Source organism: Lutjanus erythropterus, chromosome 12 (genome assembly GCF_056507025.1).
Source record: "Lutjanus erythropterus isolate fLutEry1 chromosome 12, fLutEry1.hap2, whole genome shotgun sequence".
Lineage (NCBI taxonomy): Eukaryota > Metazoa > Chordata > Actinopteri > Lutjaniformes > Lutjanidae > Lutjanus > Lutjanus erythropterus.
Window position 1 is genome coordinate 21,046,060 of NC_139328.1, and position 24,703 is coordinate 21,070,762.

Consider the following 24,703-nt stretch of genomic DNA (forward strand, 5'->3'; position numbering starts at 1 on the left):
CTTTCCACAATCATTCACACAGCTGTTAAATCTTCAGTGTGAGATGCATGGATAAAGTCATTTGCTTTGAGACATTACAGAAGAACTTGAACAATGAAGATAACTTTTGCTGCCTTTGTGATCCTCATCCAAGCTTTACAATGTTTGGCTTCAGACGGTACAGTGATTTTTTTTTAATAATCTTTGTGTGTGGTTTTTACAGAGCAGGTATGTCATGCACATTGCTTGATATGACACAATATGAGACTGTGGTGTCCTTTACCATGTGTAAGTGTGTCACCTGTGTTAGGCTACACTATTGTTGTAGACTTGTTATAGCTCAATATTCAAGTGATTTTGATAGTAATAATAAGAATGTTTGCTTGTTACATTTCTGTTTATTCTGTGGATAATCATCAGTAAAATTGTCTGTCTAATATAAAATCTAATTAAAAGCAACTGAAACAACTCTGAAACAAGTCTAAATAGACTGTGCAAATAGTTGTTGAGATGTTTTTCTGATTTCTAATGGTTTCTGTCATATCAACTGTGTAATTTTTTTTTTCTCTACAGATTCACCATTTGCGCTAACTAACAAGAACACTGGTTTTTGTTTGGTTAAAAGATACGACACGTGCCTTGAAATGTTCTGGACAACCGGTGACCGACTTCTGGTTAACTGGTTAGATAAGTGCCTTGGAGTTCAGGGGAAAAGTGTGGGAAGTGAAATACACCTCTACGACTGTGACGAAAACAGCGAACTCCAAAAGTGGGAATGCAAGAATGAAACAGTGCTCGCCCTCAAAGGCCAAGAGCTTTACATTGAGCTCACTGCAGATAGCACAGCAGTTCTCTCCAGAACAATAGGACCCAACAACCACCTCACAATTTTAGGAATGTCCAATGGTGCTTGCACAAGAACATACAGAGGTACACTGTAAAACACTGTTGTTCTTCTTGACTTATTCACAACCAGGAATTAGATTTTATACGTATATTATTAAGTACAGTTATAAATTATCTACAGATGTCTGGAAATCAAAGTATGAAAAAGATTAAAGACCAATGGTTTCACGTTTAGTTGGCCAAGTTGTTCAGAAACCTTACACAAAGTAAAGATAATTGTCATGCTTATTCTAAGGCTTCAAAATCTAGAAATTGTGAGAAAATAGTGATAGTCCAACATGTCTTTAAATGCCTTGCTTTGTCAACCTAAAACCCAAAGATATTTGGCTTAATATGGTAAACGAAAAAGTGGGAAAGCTCCACAGTTGAGAGGCTGAAAAGGGCATTTTCTGCCATTTATGAATGGTTAATCTATTATCAAATTTTTTTAGTTGCCTGATTTACTTGCCCTACATAGCATTTTACTTGCCCCAGGCAAGCAGGCAATCCTCATTGTTGAGCCCTGGTTTGATTAAATTCTAAAACGAATGGCTGTGGCTCACAGTAGAGTCGATCGTCCATTAAACAGATGATCAGCTCCTCCAGCCCACATGTCGAAGTGTCTTTGGGATACTGAACCCTAAGTTCCTGTGCCATCAACATGTGAATATGTTTGCAAATGGGTGAATGTGAAGTGGTCAATAGACTACAAAAGTTCATTCTATAAATCTGATGAAGTAGTGTTTCTTTCATTCTGTTAAAATATAAATAATTATAGTTACAGATGTTCTCAAAATAACAAAGTTTTACTATTTTGTCCTTCTTTTGTCCTTACAGAACTTTACACAATTGGAGGAAATGCGTATGGTAGACCCTGCGTGTTTCCCTTCATGTACAAAGATAGGTGGTACTCGTCCTGCACGACCTCTGATTCTTCAGTCAACCGTCTTTGGTGTGCGGTTGAAACAAAATATGAAAATGAACTCTGGGGGTACTGCCCAACTAATTGTGAGTACTACCTCAAAGTATTATTTTATCTGCAGCAAGAGAAGGGTATAGCTACAATGCACTTTTTTTTTTAAAGTGTACACTGCCAGTAGCATATGCTTGTCTCAGAGATTAAGCCATGCACACAAGTGCACACGGCCGGTACAGTGAAACTGCAAATGGCTCATTAAATGCAACGTTTTACTTATTACTCCTTTAAAAAGCAATAATATTACTTTATTTATTAGTTGGTAACAAAAGGTAATTCAGTAACATTACTCATTACATTTTTATATTACTTTCGTATCTTGCTGTGCTCCAAAGTTGAACTGCTTATCTAGTGAACTGTTAACATACAAACAGCTTTTGTTAGCTATCCAGATGTCTGTTGTGCCAGAAACAACCTCTGAGTGATGCGTGGACCACAGTTACAACCACGGAGACTGTGGTTAATCCATGCAGCGGTATTTGGATTAGTAGCTGTAAAATAATTACTGTTTTGAAAATTGTAATCTCTTACACTACTCATCACTGGATAAAGTAATAATATTACAACTTACTGAGAAATGTATTATGGCCCAACACTGTTTAGGACCTGCCAAGTCAGACTCTAACATTCAATGTAGATAAGGAGGCATAAATGTATATTTATCATGAAAAAAAATTACATTTTGAAGTGCAATTCCATATTTTTGTTTGTATATTTCATAGCCAGAGAAAACTGGACCAGACACCCAACAACCGGAGCGTATTACCAGCTCAACACACAGTCTGTTCTGACTTGGCCCCAGGCTGAAAAAAGCTGCAGGCAGCAGGGTGCCTCCCTGCTCAGCATCACAGACCCTCACCAGAAGGCTTATGTCATGGGTAAGGTGACACTGACTCTATACTGAATTATGTATTGATAAAGGGGGCAAGTAGAGAAATATTTGAGGAAAAAGACATCAGTGCTTTTCATCATTTGTCATTTATTAAACACATAAATGTGATCCAGTCTGTAAGATGGCTAGTTCAGTTTAATCAACATCTACTTTATCGGTTTTCTGTTATAACAGAAATCAGGCTAGTGATGGATGTTTGAGCCTTAGTCATTAATATTTTACTGTCTTTGATTCCTTCTTTAAAAAAAAAGCACTACTAGGGCAAGCGGATAGAGGACAGGGGGACAAGCTTTGGACTGGACTGACCCTGGATTCAGAACATGGCTGGCAGTGGATTAATGGGAAGCCTTACCGTTATCTTAACTGGGACTCAGGTAAGTTTTCTTTCCACCTCAAAATACTGTTTTGCTACAAAAAAAACCCAAAAAAAACAAGATTACTGCATCTCTTATACATCCCATCTGCATTTTATCCTTTCTACCTTATAAACCCCATGTTGCCACGTGGTTGTAAAACTGACTAATCATTTTTCTTAGTACTTACAACCCACAGCAAGGGCCCCAGCTACAATGCATATATTTATAAAAGCAGTTTAGATTCACATTCCAGCAACTGTATTTGTCAAAGGGATGTCATCCTTGCTGTTTGCATTCAAATCTGGTTCTAATAATGTACAAAATAATCACTTGACTGTAATTACACCACCTCCATTTTCAGTCATTAATTATCATTTCATTCTATTTTGCAAATATTATATTAATCAATTAATTTTAATATGGTGTTTCCAAGTATGCATTCATAAACTACTTATATTCTTTTATTATTGTTGTTTCTGCTGTTGTTCTATACCATGAACTTTGCTACTTGCTTTATCCTTCATATTTTGGCCTGTAATAGTGCTGAACTGTGTCATTTGATACTATTCTATTTTTTAGGTGTTAATTTGTTAATTTAAAAACATCTGAGAACTAATTCGAGTCTATGTCATCATGCAAAGTTTTCAACTATCATCTTGTTGTAGGATATCCACTTTCTTATCCGGGACACAACTGTGCATATATTGATGGTGCTGTGCAGTACTCCTGGCAAAGTTCAACATGCACCAAGAAACTGGGATACATCTGCTACAGTGATAGAGTTGTGGCTGCTCCTACTGAGGGTAAAGACAATCATCTAAAAATAATTAGCTAAAATGATCTTTATTCTATTCCATTTTACCACAGCTGTCCATCAGTTACTGTATTACTATTTTGTGTTTGGTTAAGTGATTGTTATCAGTGGCTTAATCATTTGTTCTTGCCATGATCAGCTGCTGAGACAGGATTTTGTTCACGTCCTTGGATTCCCTACAATGGTCAGTGCTTCTACCTCAACCGGACCAAGAAAACGTGGCCTGACGCTCAGAGAGAGTGTCGCAAAGAAGGAGGAGACCTCGTCAGCATCCACAATGTGGAGGACCACAGCTTTGTGATCTCTCAACTTGGCTATGGTACGTAAGTAAAATAAAAACAGTGCTTGGAACACACAACACTTGTGCGCTTTTCAGAAGAATCATGAGTACATCGTAAAAGGGAGTCCCCTCTTTTCCTGCTCCCAAAGATGACCAATGCCACAGCAAGTGCAGTCCAACAACAAAAGATTTATTCAGCCTCCCAGAGACTGCTTTTTCAGACTTTTATTTTCAAATTATATATTGACATTATGAATTTGTTTCCGCTTCTTGTCCCTCTGCTCATTCTCTGCTGTTGCCATTACAGTGCAAGAGTCACTAAAAGTGTGCTGTCAGGTTCATGTAGCTATATTTCATCATGTTGCACTGTCTTGTTGATATTAAGTGTGCTTATCATGCCACTGCAATGTCAGTAAAGACGTTAGCGCAGTGAGGCTCTCTGCAGCTCGGGCACAGCAGTACATTGGCAAATGTTGATGCATGTTGTGCAAATCAATCTATTTTCGTTATCAGTGGTGTCGATTACGTCAACAAATCACCCCAGCCCTAAAAGACTCATTTCAGTATTTAGCCCCACCAAGTGATAAGCTAACTGGCTAGCCCAGGGAGCTTGCCCTGCTGTGTCAACTGTGAACAGCATGACGGAGCTCAAATCAAGAACGTCACAGGACTGATGATGTCCAAAGCTTCAAATGTCACAAGTGCTTCAGAAAGCAATTTATTCAATTTGAGAGTTTTGAAAGTTTTACAGTTAACTATGTGGTTCACACATTAATGGGATAAGAAGAGAAGAGAGTAACTGAGAAATATGGCAATGTACGCTACAGTAGAAGGACAGTCATAAATATGAGAACATTTCCTTATGATATCAAATAATAATGTTATAAAAGTAAGAGGCCAATTTAGTGAATATCACTCTCCAGTCACATCACATTGCAACTCATATCAGACATTGCACAAATATCAACCATTAAATTAAAAAAAAATGTGAAACCACACTAGTAGATTTTTGTTTTGTGTAATTGAAAATATTTTTTGTCTAGGCATTTTGGACAATACATATTTTTGTTTTAACATGCAGCACAATAACATGCTTATTTAATGCAACATTTCTGACCAAAAGTAAGCCTACAGATTTAGCTGCATGCAGGCCTCTTGGACTTTTATGGCACACATATGAGACTCTTACATCAGCGAGGTGTGGCTGTGTTCAGGCCTTAGTCTTGAAGGACTGCTATAACTTCTGCAAACCATAAGATGTCATTGTGTTAGCTGAATTTGAAGACTCAAGGCTTTGAATCTTTTTTAGCACATATATAAAGAAAACCCAAAGCTTTGTGAAGCTTCATCTGTCCATCACTACTATTCATATAAACAATGGTAAAAATTATATACAGTACATTGGTTTAATTGAGAGGTAACTCAGGAGAGTGCAGACCTCTGCCTGGAAACCAGAAAAGAAAATTCGGATGTAACCCTTTTCTAATCTCAAAATTTTGATAAGTAAACTGTAACTGAATGACACAGGTTTATTTAAGTAACTGCAATGGACTACAAATACATTAATTTTGTTATTTAATTGCATGTAAGTAGTTACATGTGGCAAATTATCCCCCAACACAGGCAAGTTTTGTTTTAGCCTAGCAATAGTTGATGACTTATGGCCCCTAACAAATGGTTAAGAGAGTCAGCAATCAGTATAAGTTATATATAAGCTTTATAAAAATTTTCAAAAGTTGTGAATCACTGCAACCACCAGAGGTCGTTGAGTATTCAGTCATAAATGTGCACAAAATGTTTAGATGCAGACAAGCGGTTCAAGATATTTTTTCTGCCCATGTCTGCAGCATCCACTGATGAGCTTTGGATTGGACTGAATGACAGGACGACAGAGAGGCTGTTTGACTGGAGTGATCACTCTACTGTCAGCTTCACCAGCTGGGAGTTTGGGAAACCTGCTCTTACTACTGATCAAGAAGACTGTGTTCTCATCAGGGGAGAGGTAAGGAGCAACATCTGGGTATGGCACAAATGTTACATACTAGAAAAAGTATTGCTAAATGTCTAATAAAAACTCACCTGCCTCAAAGCAAACCAGCAAATTATGCAGCTATATGTCATAATTATTCGTTTTTTATTTAAGACAGTAGATGCACTCCTGATGAAACACTTGTGTTTGCTTCTTTTTTCTTTTCTGTTTTTCATAGTTTGACCTAGGTGTAGGATTATAGAAAGCCTTCCTTTATTTTTTGTTTTGATTTAAACATCAATAGTTTTGCAAAAGGGTCTAATTTTTGGCTGTCTAGATATTGGCTGAATTTAAATATGTATCTATGACAATAACTTTGAACATTTTTAAGACACTGCTTTTTGGTTGATGACATACACTACAACTTGCCTATCTGTCAGTATATCCAATCTCCAAATAGATTTACATTTTACTGTGCTATTTTCTTTCAGAATGGGAACTGGGCCGATCGTGTGTGTAGTGAGAAAAATGGCTTCATTTGTATGAAGACAAGTGCTGCTGAACCCTCTGGAGATGAGGAGGACCAGAATATTGGCTGCAAACTTGTGCGTGAACTTTACTTCTTTTATTTTATATGCATGTGTCCGTATCTGTTTACAATGGTTTATTCTTCAATGTTAAAGCCTGCCATTTTTATGTGGGTGTTGGGTTTTGTGCCTCAAAATTGTCTAATGGTCAATTTGTATCTACAAAATACAGTAATATTGAACACTGGGTCCAAAAAAAGCAGCTGATGATTACTGGCACCTCAAAACCTCAACCTTTACTATAATTTTAAAAGGGACACAATTTCAACAAGGAGACAAGCACTGAGGAGATCAACAGAAATATCTGGAGAAGACATCTTATATGTGTAATTTTAATTGCTGTTCCTGCACCTTTAAGGAAGTTTTTCCTCACCACTGTCACCTTAGTGCTTGCTCTTGGTGGGAAATATTGGGTATCTGTAAGTAATATTATAAAGAGCATGGTCTTGACTTACTCTATATAAAAAGTGTCCTGAGACAAATTTTATTATGATTTGGTGCTAGACAAATAAAAGTGACTTCACAGTATGTAATGCTGAATAATGCAACGGTGTGGTATCATTGAATTGACTGACACAAGAAAATTTTGGCATATATTTAGGCTCATAAATAAGCACACACTGAGTAAGGAAAGATGTTATGTGAAAGCCAAATATCTAAGCATGTTGTGAAATACTCAATAGTCAATGAAATTAAGCCTGTCAAATCCCTAATACATTACAGTCATTTTATTTTGTTTAACCTTTTGTTCTCTGGAAATTTGAAAAACAACCTAACAAGATTTTCCTACTTTTGTTTTTCTACATTCCAGGGTTGGAAAAGGCATGGCTCCTACTGCTACTTTGTAGGGACAGAGACAAAGACATTTGATGAAGCCAAAGATGACTGCAAGAGCTCAGATTCTTACTTAGCTGATGTTTCAACTGGGTAACAACAATTATTTTGATTCCAAATAATAGATATAATGGGATGTATTGTATACACGTTTGTTATTATACATCACTCACTGACATAAGAAAACTTGCAATCCTACCTGTGTAATTATTTTCAGGGTGGATAATGCCTTCCTTGTCAGCTTGGTGGGGTTAAGACCAGAGAAACACTTCTGGCTTGGCCTCTCAAACCAGAAAAACATTGATCAATTTGTATGGACCAACACAGACTCTGTGAGATTTACTCACTGGAATGCTGCAATGCCAGGTATGGAGAATGAAAATTTCTTGCTGACAGACGTGTTCAAAAGTAGCTTCACAACTCACAATTTACCATTTCTCATCAACACTGCAAGGACATCAACAGGGCTGTGTTGCCATGACAACTGGGATTTTTGCTGGCCTCTGGGATGTGCTGCCCTGCACCAATAGGGAGAAATACATCTGCAAACACTTGGCCGAGGGGGCACCTTTAACCCCTGCACCGTCCCCTGCTGTCTCTTTCCAATGTGCAGATGGCTGGAGTCCATTGGGAACAAGAAACTACTGCTTTCAGGTAAGATCCATGAGTGAAACATATTTCTGACACAAACCCCCAAATCAAGACATGTAAAGATGACTGCCATGGTGTTTCCCTTGTGCCAGTCCTACTAAAACCCAGTATGGAGGTTCTGTTTAACATTTTTATGATTTGGTTTTGGGTTTACCTCCTGTAGTTTCAGCCTGTGACGCTCTCAGTATCAAACATTGTTTCATGTTGCTGCTTCAAGTACTGAAATTACACCTGTACCTGTAATTACATCTGCATCATCTTACATCTGTCCCAAGTCAAGCAACAATGCATCTATCCAAATGCAACTATCTGAACTCTAAAAATAACTACTCTATAATACAGGGATGTGTCTTTACAGGCATTAATTTACATGATCATTTAAAGTGTAAACAAACAACATTTCAGATCTCCAGTGTTTCCAAGTCAGGGCTCGGCATTAATGCTTGCCTGGTGCAAGTAAACTGTGTTCAGGCAAGTAGATTACCTCATGCAGTTGGCCATTCAGGCAGGTGAAAAATATGTGTGACTGTATCACAAGCAAGCAAATAACAAGTGACCTGGTTTTTGTCTTACAATGACCCTTTAGCCACCTAAAACTGGCCAGTATTTCTGTTAAAACATTACATCTATTGCCACCGCGGAGCTGTTCGCTCCACTGAGCTCAAAGCTAGCAAGTTATCAGCTACGTGTCATTGCTATCTCAAGAGAAAAACACGATTGACCATCTGATCCACACTGCTTCCAGCTTCAAAATGTGTGGGAGACCTCTAGTTCTAGGCTATTTTAATTGCCTTTAGCATTAGTCATAAGTCATAGCAGTTATCCAGGTAACATTAGCCATTCTCAGTGGACCAACTCCGTTGTAAAGAACACAAACATACGTTGTAGTAACGTTACATAAAAAGGGACTGGGCCTGGGCGATATAGCTGAAAAATTTGTCACAATAGTGAAGTTTCGGTAGATATCGATAATTATCGATCAGAGTTGAGCTTCTTGCCTTGTGTTTAAGGTGTATTTACCATTATCTGAGAACAAGAGGACCTGGTATGAAGCCCAAGACTACTGCAGGGCCATCGGAGGAGACCTGCTCAGCATCCACAGTAATGCTGAGCTACAACTGGGAGAGAGAAGGTACAGCACGACCTGGTCTCACACAATTAAGGCTGCGCTTGGCGAATTTATCCCAGTCCAAATCACATACTCAAAGAAGACCATTCTCATTTTTTCCAGTTGCTAGAAGTGTGTCCTGTTTATTGAAATTAATATGAGGTGATAAAAATGCTCTGTCGCAGAGTATCATGTTTGAGTACCGTAAATGGAAAATTACTAAATAAAGGTATCAAGGGTTATTTATTGTTTTATCAATTTAGAATACAGGGTTGCGCAATTAAATGTAAGTTGTAGCCCCTTCATGCTGCACACACACAGAATATTTGCACAGATATTTAAATTATAATAATATTAAGGGTCCAGTGTGTAAGATTTAGTTTAATTTTTTTGGCAGAGCAAAACCACCTAAAGATTAGTATAAGGTTTTCATTACCCTAGAATGTTAATATCTACAGAGGGTGCGGTATCCTCTTCATTGGCGTCCACTGTGTTTCACAGCCATGTTTTCACAGTAGCCCAGAATGGTCAAACCAAACACTGGTTCTTGATATGGTGTTTTGCACGTTAAGTGGCTGTTGTATGTTCTACTGAACACTCAGAAGGAGAGGGTAAGGCAATGTGTTTGCAAACTGCAACCTCACCGTTGGATGCCACTAAATCCTACACACTGGTCCTTTAATAAGATTGGAGGGATTAAATAAAGGGGAAAACTGGTTGCAAAAGATAGCTAATGGTTGGATAGTGTCCAAAAGAGCACAGGGAAAGTGAATTATCAGATAACAATGAAATTACAAAATGTTTGTTCTTCAAACATTTTCAGAGGTTGCATATTTCAATTATTAATGCATTCTGTCCATTTTAGACATGACACCGTCTGGATTGGACTTAGCGCCCCTGACCCAGTCACTGGTTTTGTATGGAGCGATGGATCCCCAGTGAGTTAACAGTTTTCTCTGTGTACAGTTGTTGAGTAAATCAATTTTAGTTTATGCAACTCAAAAAAAAAAACAAAAAAAACAAAAAAACACATCAATGTGTCATTCGGTTGTTTGTGTTTGTTTACAGGTAAATTTCCAACACTGGTCAGACGGAGAGCCAAACAATAAAAATAATGTTGAATCTTGTACGGAATTCCAACTATCTAACTTGGGTAGGGGCGAGACTTGGAATGATAACCAATGTGAGAAGTACAATGGATGGGTGTGTCAGATCGGTGCAGGTAAAGCTTGGTCTTGGTCTGATTGATGGGTTTCAAAGAAAATCATGTAATTCTTTTGTAAATCTTTTTGTTGAGAGTTGAATGAGTAAGATTATTTTTTCCAGCAACATTTTCTTCATGTGTGTTCAGGTGTATGCAGTTTCCCCCTTCAGGTGGTCGGTACCACCCCTTAATCATCTATTCTAAATGGGTTTTTTTTTTACCTTTTTTATATGTCCTTACAGGAGTGACTCCAAAGCCCCCTCCAAACCCAGTCACGCCTGGTAAGTGGGAAATTATGTTTGTCACAACATAAAAATATGCTATTTTTACATGATTATTCAATTAAACATGGTTACAGTATAACTGAAATTAAATAGCATGTTTCTTTTCTCTTACATAGTACAGAAAATTGGTAAACTGTCCTGTCTTATCTTTTGATAAAATAGTGTTTTTATTAATTATTATAGCACCCCCTCTTCTGTGATTTTTGTCAGTGGTACACAGATTTGTTTTGCATGTAGTTTATGCTTTGTATCTTGCCTTGCTTAATAACCAATTAAACAAACATTCAAGGAAGGAAAAAATCACTGCAAAAGTTAAAGGCTTGAGACCTACTTAGCTAGTCACTTGTAGTACTTTAAACTTAAACAGCTTAGCTTTGAACTTAAAACAATATGAAAACATTAACACATTTGACTAAATAATGAGATGATGATGATGTTTTTCTATTTGCAAATGCATCTACCCTTCATATATCATCTCACAATTTGTCTCCTTGTTTAATATTTACAGTACAGTTCCCTTCCATTTTAGTTTCGAGTTGACTTTCTAAAAGTAAAGTACTGTTTTATGTAAATTATTTGCCCAATTTTAGAGATATTGCTGTCTGAGATTTGTGCCGCGACCCTAGCAAAATGGAGTTGAGAAATCACCAGCAATGTCTCCTTCATCCAAATATTTGTCTCTTGCTATTCACTGTGAACAGCTTGAAAAAACTTAAAAACTGTTCACAGTCAAGTCTGGAAATTCTCCGTATTTCAACCAATCCCTCTGTGACTTTACCCAAGTAGTTTAAATTGCTTAAACTTACCCACAAATTAACAATACAAGTTTAGAAACTGCTCATATGAATCCTTCTTAGAACGATTATATGGATCATTATGGAAGGCAATGACGAATCATTTATTTTTCTTCGAGTATGAGGGCTTGATGATATAATTAAAGATATATTACATCTTTATAATGTTTGCAGACTACAATAAGACCTCAGATGGGTGGATAGAATGGAAGGGAAATCAGTATTATATGAACCCAAAGTTCATGGCCATGGAAGACGCTCGCCATTTCTGCCAGAGGAGGCATGGTGACTTGGTAACCATTGACAGTGAAGCTGAAAGTGTCTTTTTATGGAAACAGGTAAACAGTGACAATTATCTGGCATTTAACCTCAGCACAAACTGAAATGTAAAAACTGTTGGCTTTACCATGTCTATCTGTGTGTGCAGATATCCAGGACTTATGGGTCTTACTGGATAGGCTTGTCAGTAGACCTTGATGGAACATTTGAGTGAGTATGAATTAGATATTAATAAGAGGGTTTTATTCTAGAGAGTACAGACTAAAGGCAGAGTTACTGATCACAACATGAAGCTGTTCTTTTTGTTCCAGGATCTCACAAATCTGTATTTTTGTACCTGGAAAAAGAACAAACATTAAGATGCTGTCTGGTGCAAACTTTGTATCTCCATATTTTGACATTTTTATTATCTTTCATAAATCATTGCTATGGTCACCCTTTATGTCTCTGGGTTTGACAAATATTTAACCACTGAAAAGTACTAACTAGTACTACGCAGTATTCAGTTAGTTTAAAGACTTTTTTTTTCTTTTCCTGAAAAGTAATAGTCTTGTACATACTAGGTTTCTGCCCGACAGCAACAATAATTAAAGCGAAAATCAGTAATAAATGGGCCCTTGCACCCCTGCCTATGTTAAGGCATAAGGAAGCCTTGGGGTCGTTACTGGACACCTGTCAGTTGACACAGCTTTGAATTTTCATGCATTCTGTACACTGCATGAGGGAGTGTAATGTCACTGGCTGTATGCAATATGTGGCGCTGCATAACACCAATCATACATCATGTTCTCGTATATCAAGCGTAAACCACACTATGAAAGTTTCGTATAAATCATATGATGATTGTCACACAAGGCTTACTTTTGTTGCCAGCAGCTGCGAGTCCCAGTTGGCATGTAGATTCCTCCAAGCTTTTCAAACATTATATTTGGAGCAGATTGGACAACATACACTCCTGTTACAACAACTTACAGTTTTATGGCAAAACAGCAAAACTTTCTGCCCCTCCACCAGAACAACAGGCAATGAAAACTCAATCTTCACAATAAAGCATCATCCAACAACTGAAAAAAGAGCTCCATACTGCTCACCTATAATAATCCAAGCCTCCTGAAGCCCTGATATGCCATTCACTTGCACATGCACATTGTCACACCACACACACCCAGTTAGAACAGTCTACACGCTCAAATGAACGTGGATCCAAGCTAAGGATCTACACTGAAGATGTAGGCTAAAAACATAGCGTAAATGACGTCTTGCAAGTTAACTTGGCATGTTGGGGCTTTAAGAGAGTTGGATTACACCAGACAAGCTGTATGGAGGCATTAAGTATGATCCCATTTGGAGGGAAGGGACACCTACCGCTCATATCGCCAAAACTCGACAACTTGCACCAAAACTATCTAGATGTATAAATAGTAGAGCTGCAATGATTAACTGATTACTTGCGTTTCTTTACTCCTCTCTGACAGTAAACTGAATATCTTTGGGTTGTGAGTAAAACCAGACATTTGAGTATGTCGTCTTAGACTTAGGGAAAGTCTAAGACGACTTTTTTTTGCCATTTTCTGACATTTTAAAACAAAAAACTATTAATCAGTTCATCAAGAAAATAATCAACCAATTAATCCACTATGAAAATAATCATCAGTTGCAGCTCTAATACATAGCTCTACATGCAAAAGGAAAAATATGTATTTTGTTTTGGGGGCAAACTGTCCCTTTAAACTTAATTCCACACATCATTATGCTAGTAATATTTTCACAATGTTTTGTTTTAGTAAAAAAAAAATACAACTTATTTGTCTGTGTTACATTAAGGTGGATGAATGGTTCTCCGGTGGTCTTTCAAAGGTGGGATGTAGGTCAGCCTGATTTAAAGAATTTTGAGACCTGTGCTGTCATGGGCTCTTATACTGGTGAGTAAAGTAAAATATGATTCACATTCACTGACATACATGCAATTGACAAATTAAACAAAGTCTTGAAGTTGCAGTCCTTAAGATTTTAGTCCTGGTTTGACAGACCTGTGGTTACCATGGTAAAAGCAAGTGCATTATTACTAAAGCAAACACTTGTTGAGCAGCTTCTTTGTCTAATATGACATAAGAGCAGTTGGCGCATGTTTAAAGAGTTCAAAGTGTTTAACGTGTTGCCCGCAACTCTTCATATATCAGCTCACTGTGGCTGATTTCTTGACTAGCAATAGTTGCAATGATATGACGAAAAGTAACAGTTGTCTTGTTTTGTAAACACACTTTTGATTAACGATTAGGGTGACCAGATCCCAACAAATCGAATGTGGGACATAGATTATGTTTGTGTGGGACAAGTTACTCACGATAAGGGTTAGCTTTAAAATTTGGTAGTAAATGTAACATCTCTATATTTGCCTTGTGTTTGATTCAGTAGCACACAATAGTCTATAGATGAGTAGTTTCCCCGTTTTTGTTGTAGCTGCATTTCCATTTCTTTGCCAGAGCAAATGAGCGCGTGAGTTTCGCAGTTTTGTCTGAATTCCAGACAAGTAGTTCCCATCATCATCTGCCTAAATCTCCACAGCTTGTGACATTGAGGTGATGCCCAGTTGGGTGTAGGGTAGTAAATAGGGATGCACCAATACCACTATTTTCAGACTGAGTACAAGTACTTACATGTGGGTACTTGCCGATATTAAGTACCAATATCAGTACTTAGTAATGCCATTACATTTCTTACAATAACTTTAAAAACATGTTTTATTTTCATCGGATGTTCCTCAATTTCGAGATTTAACAAATTGTTGTTGCTGTTTCCTGCTGCTAGTGTAACCATAGTTACTATACACATTACATTTTTGGGTTATTTGTAGTAAAAAACTTCACTATTCTGTCTTCCTTATTAAGCTGTGCAGTTTACTGTGTACATTATATATTTCAGTATAATAATTACACATTATTATTGACTTGTAGAATTAAGTTACTGTTACAAATGGTGTTACATAAGATAAATATTTCTTTATCATTTACAGTACTTTAACTAGTATTTTAATTACACATGTGTAGTATTTAAGTTTCTTCTTCATGCCCCTCTTATCTAAGAGACATGCCAAACAATGCCCTATGATGACAGCCCTCCCTTCTTTCTTAACAGCCGTTGGATAACAGCCAGATTTTAGAAATCTGTCTGTCCAGCTGTGGTTTAACGTTTGAAAACTAGACCCAGGTGGGATGTGAGAGAAAGGATAAAAACGAGTTGCAGTCCCACATAAACTTGGACACCTGGTCACGTTATGAAGGGACTGCGATCATCATTTCTCTTGTAGCATTTAAGTCACTGGTGTACTGCTGCTCACTATGCTGTAGCTGCCATTAGTCAGATAGGTCAGTTAGCCATCATATAGACTGGGCTACAGCCTCTGTGACTGAAGGAGGTCAGTTACTGGAAATAACTTTACTGACGTGATGTACAGACTCTGACTCAGAGGACAATGAAGACAGGTGGGTTCAAGCAAGGATAGAAGACGTGGTGCTTTTGCCATTTGCATTTAATAGGCGGCTTGCTTCATGCACCACAAATATATAAAATAATGAAATTAAGATCATAAACATGCAACAACAAGTTGACTAGTGACTTTACTGCGACTACTGGTCGACTAAGAAAATGTTTAGCCGGGGGCCCTACAAAGTAGTATCAGTACTGATAAGCTGTATCAGTATAGATAAAATCATAATAATACCCATCCCTACTTAATACAGCTCTGATAGGGTGAAAAGACAGTTAACATTGAGGCTATCAATGAAATAAGACTGCATTATATGAATGTTATTGTAAACTCCACTACTAGAATGAGTGGTAGAGGTAATTACTGAATGTGAATACACTGAATGGCTATTGCATAAAAACACTAACCACAAACTGTATCAAAAATTGGATTTGATTTTGTGAAAATCTTAAGGATTAAAACTTTAACCTGATATTTGAAAGAAACATCATATTTGACGAAGTGTTAATTTTCATGTCGTGAATTTGTTCACAGGGCACTGGCATGATTATAATTGTGGGCATGAGCACAGATCCATTTGTAAACGGAATGTCTCGCCTGCTGTCAACACCACAGCGCCACCCACAGAGGCTCCTAAAGGTGGCTGCCCACCCCAATGGAAAAAATTTAAGTCTAAGGTCAGAGGTCACTCTTAGCCTTTAAGCATGTTGTGCTGAATTGATTGGAATAAAACTGATGCATGACAGAGTCAATCTCTCAATGTTTGTGATGACATGGGTCTTTTATTTGATAACGATTTTTTTTTTAATCTAATGCTCTTTTAAGATGTCAAAAGAGGTAGTTTTGTCATGTGAAATTCAGATTGATGTACTAACTAGGACAATGTTTGACTGGCTGTATTTGCAATGTATTTTCAGAAGTTGTAAATCAAATTATCATTCCTCACCTCTAGTGTTACAGCATCATTAACGACCAGAAATTAACACAGGAAAAAGCATGGAAATATTGCAAAGCTAATGGAGGAGACTTGGTCTCTATTTCCTCGAGACATGAGGAAGGTTTGTTTAACTTTTTTTTTCCTTTCTCTTTTTGGGGATAAAATATTCACTGATTATATGTTATATGTATACATTTTTTTTTTAAAAGTTAAGAAAACTTCCATGAAGATATATGATCCTTTAACCATTGTTATATTTCAGTGTTTTTGTTGAGTCAAATGGTTGGCCCTACCTCACCTACTTCAGACCTTTGGATTGGTTTTCACAGTGCAAATGGATATACATTTTTTTGGACTAATGGGCGCCCAAGGAAATATGTCAACTTTGGTCAAGTAAGTGAGCACAACTTGAATTATGTTTTATGATGTGATGCTGATTGTGTGTGTTTAAAATAAGACACAATATATGCCCCAAGACATTATGTTAATAGGTTCATATTTAATTTTACTTGAGGTGTAAGAATGTATAAGAGTGTAGCATGCATCAACAAGACAAAATCTATTTTCATTATGTTGAAGAGTTGAATGCATTTCTAGTATTTGTTACTATTTTGTGTATTTATAAACATTTCAACTATCTGGGTTTACATTGCAGAGATCCAGGCCTTTCCGAAGGTATGATGGCATTTTCTACCATGAGGTAAGAAGCACTTACAATTTAGATATGCCACTTATGTTGTCATGACTTGGAGACGAATGACAGTACACTTTTGTAACAATGAGAGAATTAAACTATCTTCAATTGTCTTCTCTCCACACACACACAAACACCTGTGGTTTCTTAGTGCACACACTCTGGAGCTTGCCCTGCTCACTGTGTTTCTCTCTCTCTGATCTGTTGACTTTCTTCATCAGCAGAATGTTTCATAAAGACGCCCAAAAAAACACAACTCACGTTTAGCTTTTTCCACCCACAAATCCGTTTGTTGTGAGCAACAAAGCCAGTGTGGTACCAGATGACACCAACACCAACCAGGAGTACAGAAAGAACAACTGCATAAGTAGACATATACATTAAATCAGGGGTGTCAAACTGTTACAGTACACTGTGTTTCGCATGTGGGGGTTATTAAAGTCCAGAGTACTGATGAGTGCCGACATTTAAATTTTGATGTAATTTATTATCACACAGCTGCTGCATCTCCTCTCTGCGTCAATGCAGCTCCTCCATACACACACGTACAGTACAGACACACACAGAGGAGGTCAGTGTGATTCTCTTACCCTGTCTGTATCTGATCTATTGACTTTCTTCATCAGCAGGATGTTTTATAAAGCCAAAATGCCAAAATTTAACTCGCATTTTGGGTTTTTCCTTATAAATTAATCCACCCGCGATTCAGTTTTCACAGCAGCAGAGAAGCTGCGTGTGGAGGAGACTGTTGTGAATGACGGAGTTTATTACAACAGTCGAAACTAACGTGACGGTTAATGACATCGACACCAACCAGATGCACTTATAAAATTAAACAACTGTATAAGGAGGCCTATATGTAAAACAGGAGAGTCTGTGTTTCTCTGTGAGAAACTTTCAGATCTTCTCACAGCAGAGCGAACAGGTAAGGGAGGAGAGGAGGGCAGACTGATCACTAATCAATCACTGATGCTGTCGTCCTCTCGGACTGAGTGTCCACACAAATAAAGTCTTCGTGTGAAACACTGCAGAGTGTAACATCATGCTGTTTACAGACAGTCTGCAGAGAGGGTCATGTCTAGAAGGGAACCCTAGACTCGCAAAAGATCACGCAAGTTTGACATTTTAGTAAAAATAACAAACATAAATCTCGTGAGAGTTGTGCAAATAAAGCTTTACCTTCTAGACACGACCGAAAAAGGTGCGCAGCTCCAAAAATAGAAAATCTTGTCGTGGTGCCGATGTTTTTAATGTGGCGGGCCGCCATAAATAAAACACTATTCACTGATCCACAGAGTCACTGAAACACTGATCACTGACCTGCTGTGATGGAAAAATACTCAGATTCTTTACTTAAGTAAAAGCACTAATACCACAACATAAAAATACCATTTACAGTTTAAAAATCTTGCATGTTACGGTTTCCTTTTTTGAAAAATCAATGGTATTCTTATTGGTATTTCTTGATTACTAAATACAGACCTGCAAACTCATAAGAGGAGAAAAAGGTGGCATGTTGGTAAACCAGTCCCCTGTTGGGGGTCTGGGATCGTCTGTCCTGCTTCAGAAGAAAAATGTTGTGATTTTAACATGTGAACAAAACATTCTGGTGACTGCTCCTGTTTGTGGTTTCTGCAGACATTACTACCTTTACTTTTACCTTGTACTTGAAAAAAAGTAAAAAGTAAAGTGAAAACAGTAAAAGTAAAGCTACTTTACTGAGTATTTTTATTTTAGTAATTTATAGTTGTTCATTTAATAGAACTGTCTTATCTTCTCTTTTGTATATTACGATTGTTCTCAAATAAAGCAAGCAAGTAATGTGATAGAAAAAATGCAGAACACAATATTTCTTATCTGATTACTTGATTAATGGCCAGAATAATTGATAGATTATGCTTTAATTTTACTGGTCCGGCCCAGTTGAGATCAAATTGGGCTGTATGTGGCCCCTGAACCAAAATGAGTTTGACACTCCTGCATTATACAAAAGACACTCTGTGTGTTTGAGTGAGTGAGTGTGTTCTCACACAGCAGAACAAACAAGTGAGGGAGGGTCAGAGGGGAGATTGTCCAGTGATCAAATAATGCATGGTTTTGCACTTTTGGATGGAAAAATAAATAAATAAATAAATAAAAAGTCCAGAATGGATTGCAAAATATATTTGAGTGCCCACCCAAGTCTGTGTGTGAAACACTGCAGTGTGTGTAACATCATGCTGTTCAGACAGGTCCACTGTCATAAGTTTGTGAGACAAAGAGAGGGTAGTGTGAACTCATGATTGTGAGAGAGTGGTTGTTTTAGCAGAAACAAGTAAAAATATCACAAAAATTTTGCATATCAGTTGTTCCCGTCTTAACACAACAGAGGAAAAAGGGGAGCAGTGAGTTTACCTTTCTGTTTCTCTTTTTTTTTTCTGATATGCACTGGAAAGCCGAGACCCAAGTCATGTCTTAATAGGAGAGCAGAGGGAAAGATTTCTGTAAAAGTCTCTGTGTTCAGCTCTCAGTACTTTTGTAGCTTTAAACTGAAACTCTAGGGTCCATCTCTGATGGAAACCCGACATTTCCTCACTTTGCTGCTTGATAATAAAAGCTTTTAGGTGTCAAAATAACAGAGGACTGTAGCATGCATCAAGCGGACAAAATCTATATTCATTATGGTGAAGAGTTAAATGTATTTCTAGTATTTATTACTATATTTTGTGGATTTCTAAACATTTCGACTATCTGGGTTTACATTGCAGAGATTTGGGCGTTTCCGAAGATCCTTTCATCCTTTCGAGTTTGAAATAGAGGTAAGAAGCACTTTCAATTTAGATATGCCACTTATGTTGTCATGACTTGGAGACAAATGACAGTACACTTTTGTAACAATGAGAGAATTAACCTCTCTTCAATTGCTGATAAATATCAGTAATTACTGCAGAGTCATCTGGCCCTGGAGTGAACGCCGATGGTACCTTAATTATGTAATTAATGTATTTTTGTGGACTGCCCATGCAAGATTGACCTTTGTCTATATATGAACCAGATGCCCTAATTGACATAATTTCTTTGAAAAAGGAACAGTAAATAATTTATATTTATATTTTTCCATTGAACAGTAGGCCTTTACTATCCAGATCATACTATTACTGCTGTTAGAAGTAGGCTGTAGTCCCAGAAAGAAAATGTTTTATCATGACTCTGTAATAACGTTGGGCCCTTTCTCACTTTGTGTTTCCCAAGTCACAATGTGTTGTGATCAATACAAATCCTTCCCTTGGTATTGGGAAATGGCAAATTAAGTCCTGCAATGACACCAATGGATTTGTCTGTCTTCGAGATGTTGGTGAGCCCATCTTTCTCTTTAAAACATTCCCTCATGTCTAAAAATTATTTTACAGTTGCAGAGTTGAGGTAAGAACTAGCAAATTTTCCTGTTTTGTTTAGTTTGTATTTCTTGAAGTTACTATAATCAATTTTTTGCAATAAAATGCATCAAATTCTGATATGAATACAATGTGACAATATGAAAGGTTCACATCTAATGATGAAATGTTTTTATAATTATCTCTACAGCCTGCAGCTACCCTCAGCTTTACAGAGGCTCATTAAGTGCACTGCCCATAATTTTACTGTTTTGGGTCAATCTCATGGCTCTCAGAATTGTTTTTAGCCGAAGCAGGTAGATGTTTTCAGTTAAAATGCTGTTTAAAAAAAAGAAGAAAGAAAAAGAAAAAAAGAACTACTAAACAACAGACAAACACCCTTAGTGACTAGCTGGTGAACACAGTGGAGCATTTAGCAGTTAAAGGGCTAGATTTTTCCCTCTGGAGTTGTTAGAGACCAAATACAGAGAAAAAAAGAGACTGGACTTTTGTTTGCCAGGTGGCCAAAAAAAGAGACTCCAAATAAAAGCTTATGTTGCTCTGTAATAAGTGGTTGTGTAAATAAGCAATGGTTTGCAAACAAGTTTACCATATCAACTTAAAGGGTGATAACATGTAAATGTTCTATACTTGAGGTTAAAGGTAGTGAGTAAGTTGGTAGTGTAGCAAAGATGTTTGAAAATCTTTAGCAATCCCTAATGTGCTTCTCAAAGAGCTGAGCTACAGCATCTTCCACAAGCGCATATTTTGCTGAACAGTCCCAGTCCAGCCGGATTAAGTGTACTAAATCAACTGTGCAACATTCAATCAATGTTTCTCAATGATAGAAACTGTGATTCAGACAGCCTTTCAACAATATAAAATTAAAATGTGTTGGACTTTGGCCAATTCAAACCGAATGGAATGGAAAAAACTCTTAACTCTTAAGCATTTAACCAACAGCCTGACCCTAAGGTGAACAGAAAACTAAATTTGTCTAATTTCTCACCCTAAACAGATTCTTATTTCTCCGACTCACCTGAACTTACAACTTCTACCGACTATGTCAGAATATTTAATGATTCAATCAAGGTTGTTACTCAACAAATGACTTGGGATGCAGCCAAGAAGCACTGTGAAGATGACGGCGCTAAACTCATTAGCCTGCGAAATGAGTGGTCACAGGCTTATGTTGAGCTGCTGAGTTTGAATCTCAAAGCTCCTCTGTGGATTGGAATGAACAAAAAGGAGGTACAGTCCAGAAATCCTCTCAAACTGCTCAAAGTAGTAAAATTAACACAACTAACCTGTTTGTAACTACAGACTACTGTAAAAATTTACTGATGTTTAGCATTATATTATGCCAACTATTTAACATAAAGTATAGCTAATGCTGATGGGAATAACATTAGTTTTGGCATTAAGTCATAAACCAAAGAGTTGGACGAACATTTTTGACCTAATAATGGTGGTAAATGAAAAGTTAAAGGAATACAATGTGATTACAGTGCCTGCATTGGGGAACATGAATTGTTGTAGGAAATGTTACAGTATATTTGATACGATATTTCTATCTGGACCAAAGTGGTGGACTAACCAATACAGCTACAATGCTAACATGGCTGAGGATGTTCATCATTTATTGCTTTAAAAATCACAAAGATTACAGATTTTCTTGATAATTTTGCTGCTTAATGAAGCTGAATGCAGTTTGATTAATCTTTGCTTTCAGACTAAGGGGTATTTCAGATACATTGATGGCTGGCACATGACATTTTCTCACTGGGGTCCAAATGAACCGGGTAGAGACAAACCCTGCGTCTACATGGATGTGGATGGAAAATGGAAGACCGCTGCCTGTAACCAGACCATGAACAGTGTTTGCATGAAGTCCACAGGTACGTCCAATAACTAACAAACAGTTGATAACATAAATAAATGACTACGTAACTCATCTTCAATGCTGGCATGCCTTAACTTAAGCTATTATCCTGTAAATGTTGGAATACCTCCTATTGTGCAAGATTATTTTAGTATCATATGGTTTTAAGTTACCCTTTAACCCTCTAGACCCCATAACACCCCAGAGTGTCTGTTCTATATTTCACTGTAGTACACAGGAGTGCCTGTCATTTTAAAATCATTCTGTGTTTTAAAAGATAGGAAAAAAAATCCTGAGCTTTGTTTTGTATGTATTTATATATACTATATATTTTTAGATGTAACAGTTTTATTTTGTCAAATTGTAAGTGCCAATTGTGAAAAAATCTAATTAGATGAGCCCAGCATAATTTCTTTTTCTCTCATTCACAGACGTACCACCAACAGACTCACCTGATTTTCCAGGTGTTTGCCCTGAAGACCCAGATATAACAAACACAGCTCGTAATAACTTCTGGATACCATTTAGGGGTTACTGTTACATATTTTTCACACAAGAAAAAAGGTGGCCAGATGCATCTACTAGCTGTGCAAGACATGGTAAGTCCTGTCTGTGAATTGTCTAAGATATTTTTAGGCACTAAAATGCATGTACCTTTAACTAAGGCCTTTTTGTTTTGTGAAGGTGGATCACTAGCCAGCATTGGAGATCCCACGGAACAAGACTTCATCCAAAAAAAAGCAAAAATATTTCAGGACAACCACTCCTCTTTCTGGATTGGCCTGTTTAAAAATAACAAAGGTACAGTCACATTTTCTGCTCTTCCAAACAAATATTGAGCTATGGAAGGGAAACGACTAAGAAAAAAGAAAAACTGCTTGGTGAACAACTAATGAAGAAAAACAAAATATATATAAGGGTTATTTTGTTGATTTATAATGTATATTTTTAAGTTATTGCACAAGAACACCAGGAGAACTACTGAGCTGCAGTATCTTAAGAGCATTAAATTAAACAAAACTAAACAAGAAAAAATATGTTTTTGTCTCCAGGAGAGTGGTTGTGGTTGGACAGAGCAGTAATGGACTACACTAACTGGGATGAATATCAACCCTCTGATCAAAAATTTGGCGGGATTACTACCTCAGATGGGACGTGGAAGGCAGACCAATCCTACTATTCTAGACCATACATCTGCAAAACACCCAAAGGTAAAATCATTGTTCTCAAGTGGACTCAATAATATATTCTCAACAATATTCTCGTCTTTGAAGATGATTGTGTCAGATTAGGTGATCATTGCCATTCAGTCTAGCTATGACTTCAACCTTCAAAATGCAAACTGGAGGAAGAATCAGGCAAAAGATTTGCATTTGTTCTGATAGCTTGCAGCAATTTTTATTGAGCAACATTTCAGTCTAACCGAGATCTTCGTCAGGCATTGTCAAATGATTTAACAATCGTCAGGCACTGATTTGACAATGCCTGATCTCTGTTAGATTGAAATGTTCATTAAAATTGCTGCAAGCTCTCTGTATGGTGTGTGAACTCTAACTCTACGCATTGTGGCCTGATGATTCATAGCTTTCTGTCTTTCAAGGATTGTGTGAAGCTTGTAAGTGATCGCTCACATGCCAGGGACCAATCATTTTTGTTTCACAATGCCATGTTTACAGCTGTGCATTTAAAAAGGCTCGGTGCTCCTGGACTGTCAGGACTGTCCAGACACCATGAGGCTTCCAAGATGCTGTATTGCTGTTTTCCAAAATGACTAACTATATGGGAAAAACAAGCATGTGTCATGCCCAACATTCTTTTTTCCCTGTATATCAGGTTGGCCCATTATCAGGCTTATATCATCTAGTAATGATTTTAGTATAACTCACATTTGCCTTCTCTCTCTCTAGTATTACCATCAATAGCATCATCATCATCACCACCAGGACCTCGTAAGTAACAACTCTTCATCTTCTTCAAAATTATGACTGTGTTCTTGCAGCTAATCATTATCTTCTCTTTCAATCTTTGCAGAACTATCCGGCCGTGGCCACATTGCTTTGGCAGTTGTGATAGTCATAACTGGGATTGTCATGGGAGCAGTCATTGCCTTCTTCCTCTTCAAGAAGAATCGTCATCGCTTACCCATCCCTGCCAAATTAACCGCCTTTGATAATCCACTCTTCTTCAGCAATGGGCAGACCCAACCCAATGTGGTTGACAGCAATATACTGGTCCAGAATGCAGAGGAAGAGAACTGTGAGCCTGCTGTTGGAACTATGTGATTCCCCAGCCTCCAAACAACGACAGTGTGGACCTGTTCACCTTGTTTTTTAAATGTATTTTAACTCTAGGATAGTGCTGTGTATTTTATTACTCACTATGGATTGGCTGCTGTGTAACACTTGTAATATCTAATTAACATTGAACAAAGCAATAAATATAGCAGACATGATTATCA

The 24,703-nt window shown here is 37.4% G+C and overlaps 1 protein-coding gene across 1 annotated transcript; it reads left to right on the forward strand.

Annotated features, from left to right (window-relative positions):
- Positions 1–24,703, forward strand: LOC146317952 (macrophage mannose receptor 1-like). The gene is made up of 30 exons (XM_084732494.1): positions 1–157; positions 553–909; positions 1,702–1,872; positions 2,563–2,718; positions 2,984–3,106; positions 3,754–3,891; positions 4,042–4,221; positions 6,030–6,184; positions 6,643–6,756; positions 7,550–7,665; positions 7,790–7,938; positions 8,027–8,226; positions 9,234–9,355; positions 10,197–10,269; positions 10,400–10,553; positions 10,778–10,816; positions 11,788–11,951; positions 12,041–12,102; positions 13,717–13,814; positions 15,914–16,056; positions 16,332–16,437; positions 16,579–16,733; positions 20,221–20,344; positions 21,382–21,614; positions 22,096–22,261; positions 22,677–22,844; positions 22,930–23,046; positions 23,298–23,456; positions 24,153–24,194; positions 24,277–24,703. The coding sequence occupies exons 1-30, from the start codon at positions 94–96 to the stop codon at positions 24,525–24,527; spliced, it is 4,299 nt and encodes a 1,432-aa protein (XP_084588620.1). The 5' UTR covers positions 1–93; the 3' UTR covers positions 24,528–24,703.

Excerpts from the sequence above, each read along its gene's own strand:
- LOC146317952 (XM_084732494.1), top strand. The coding sequence starts at position 94 with ATGAAGATAACTTTTGCTGCCTTTGTGATCCTCATCCAAGCTTTACAA. Across the intron at positions 910-1,701 it reads TTGCACAAGAACATACAGAG|AACTTTACACAATTGGAGGA; the intron begins GTACACTGTAAA and ends TTGTCCTTACAG. Across the intron at positions 2,719-2,983 it reads CCAGAAGGCTTATGTCATGG|CACTACTAGGGCAAGCGGAT; the intron begins GTAAGGTGACAC and ends TTAAAAAAAAAG.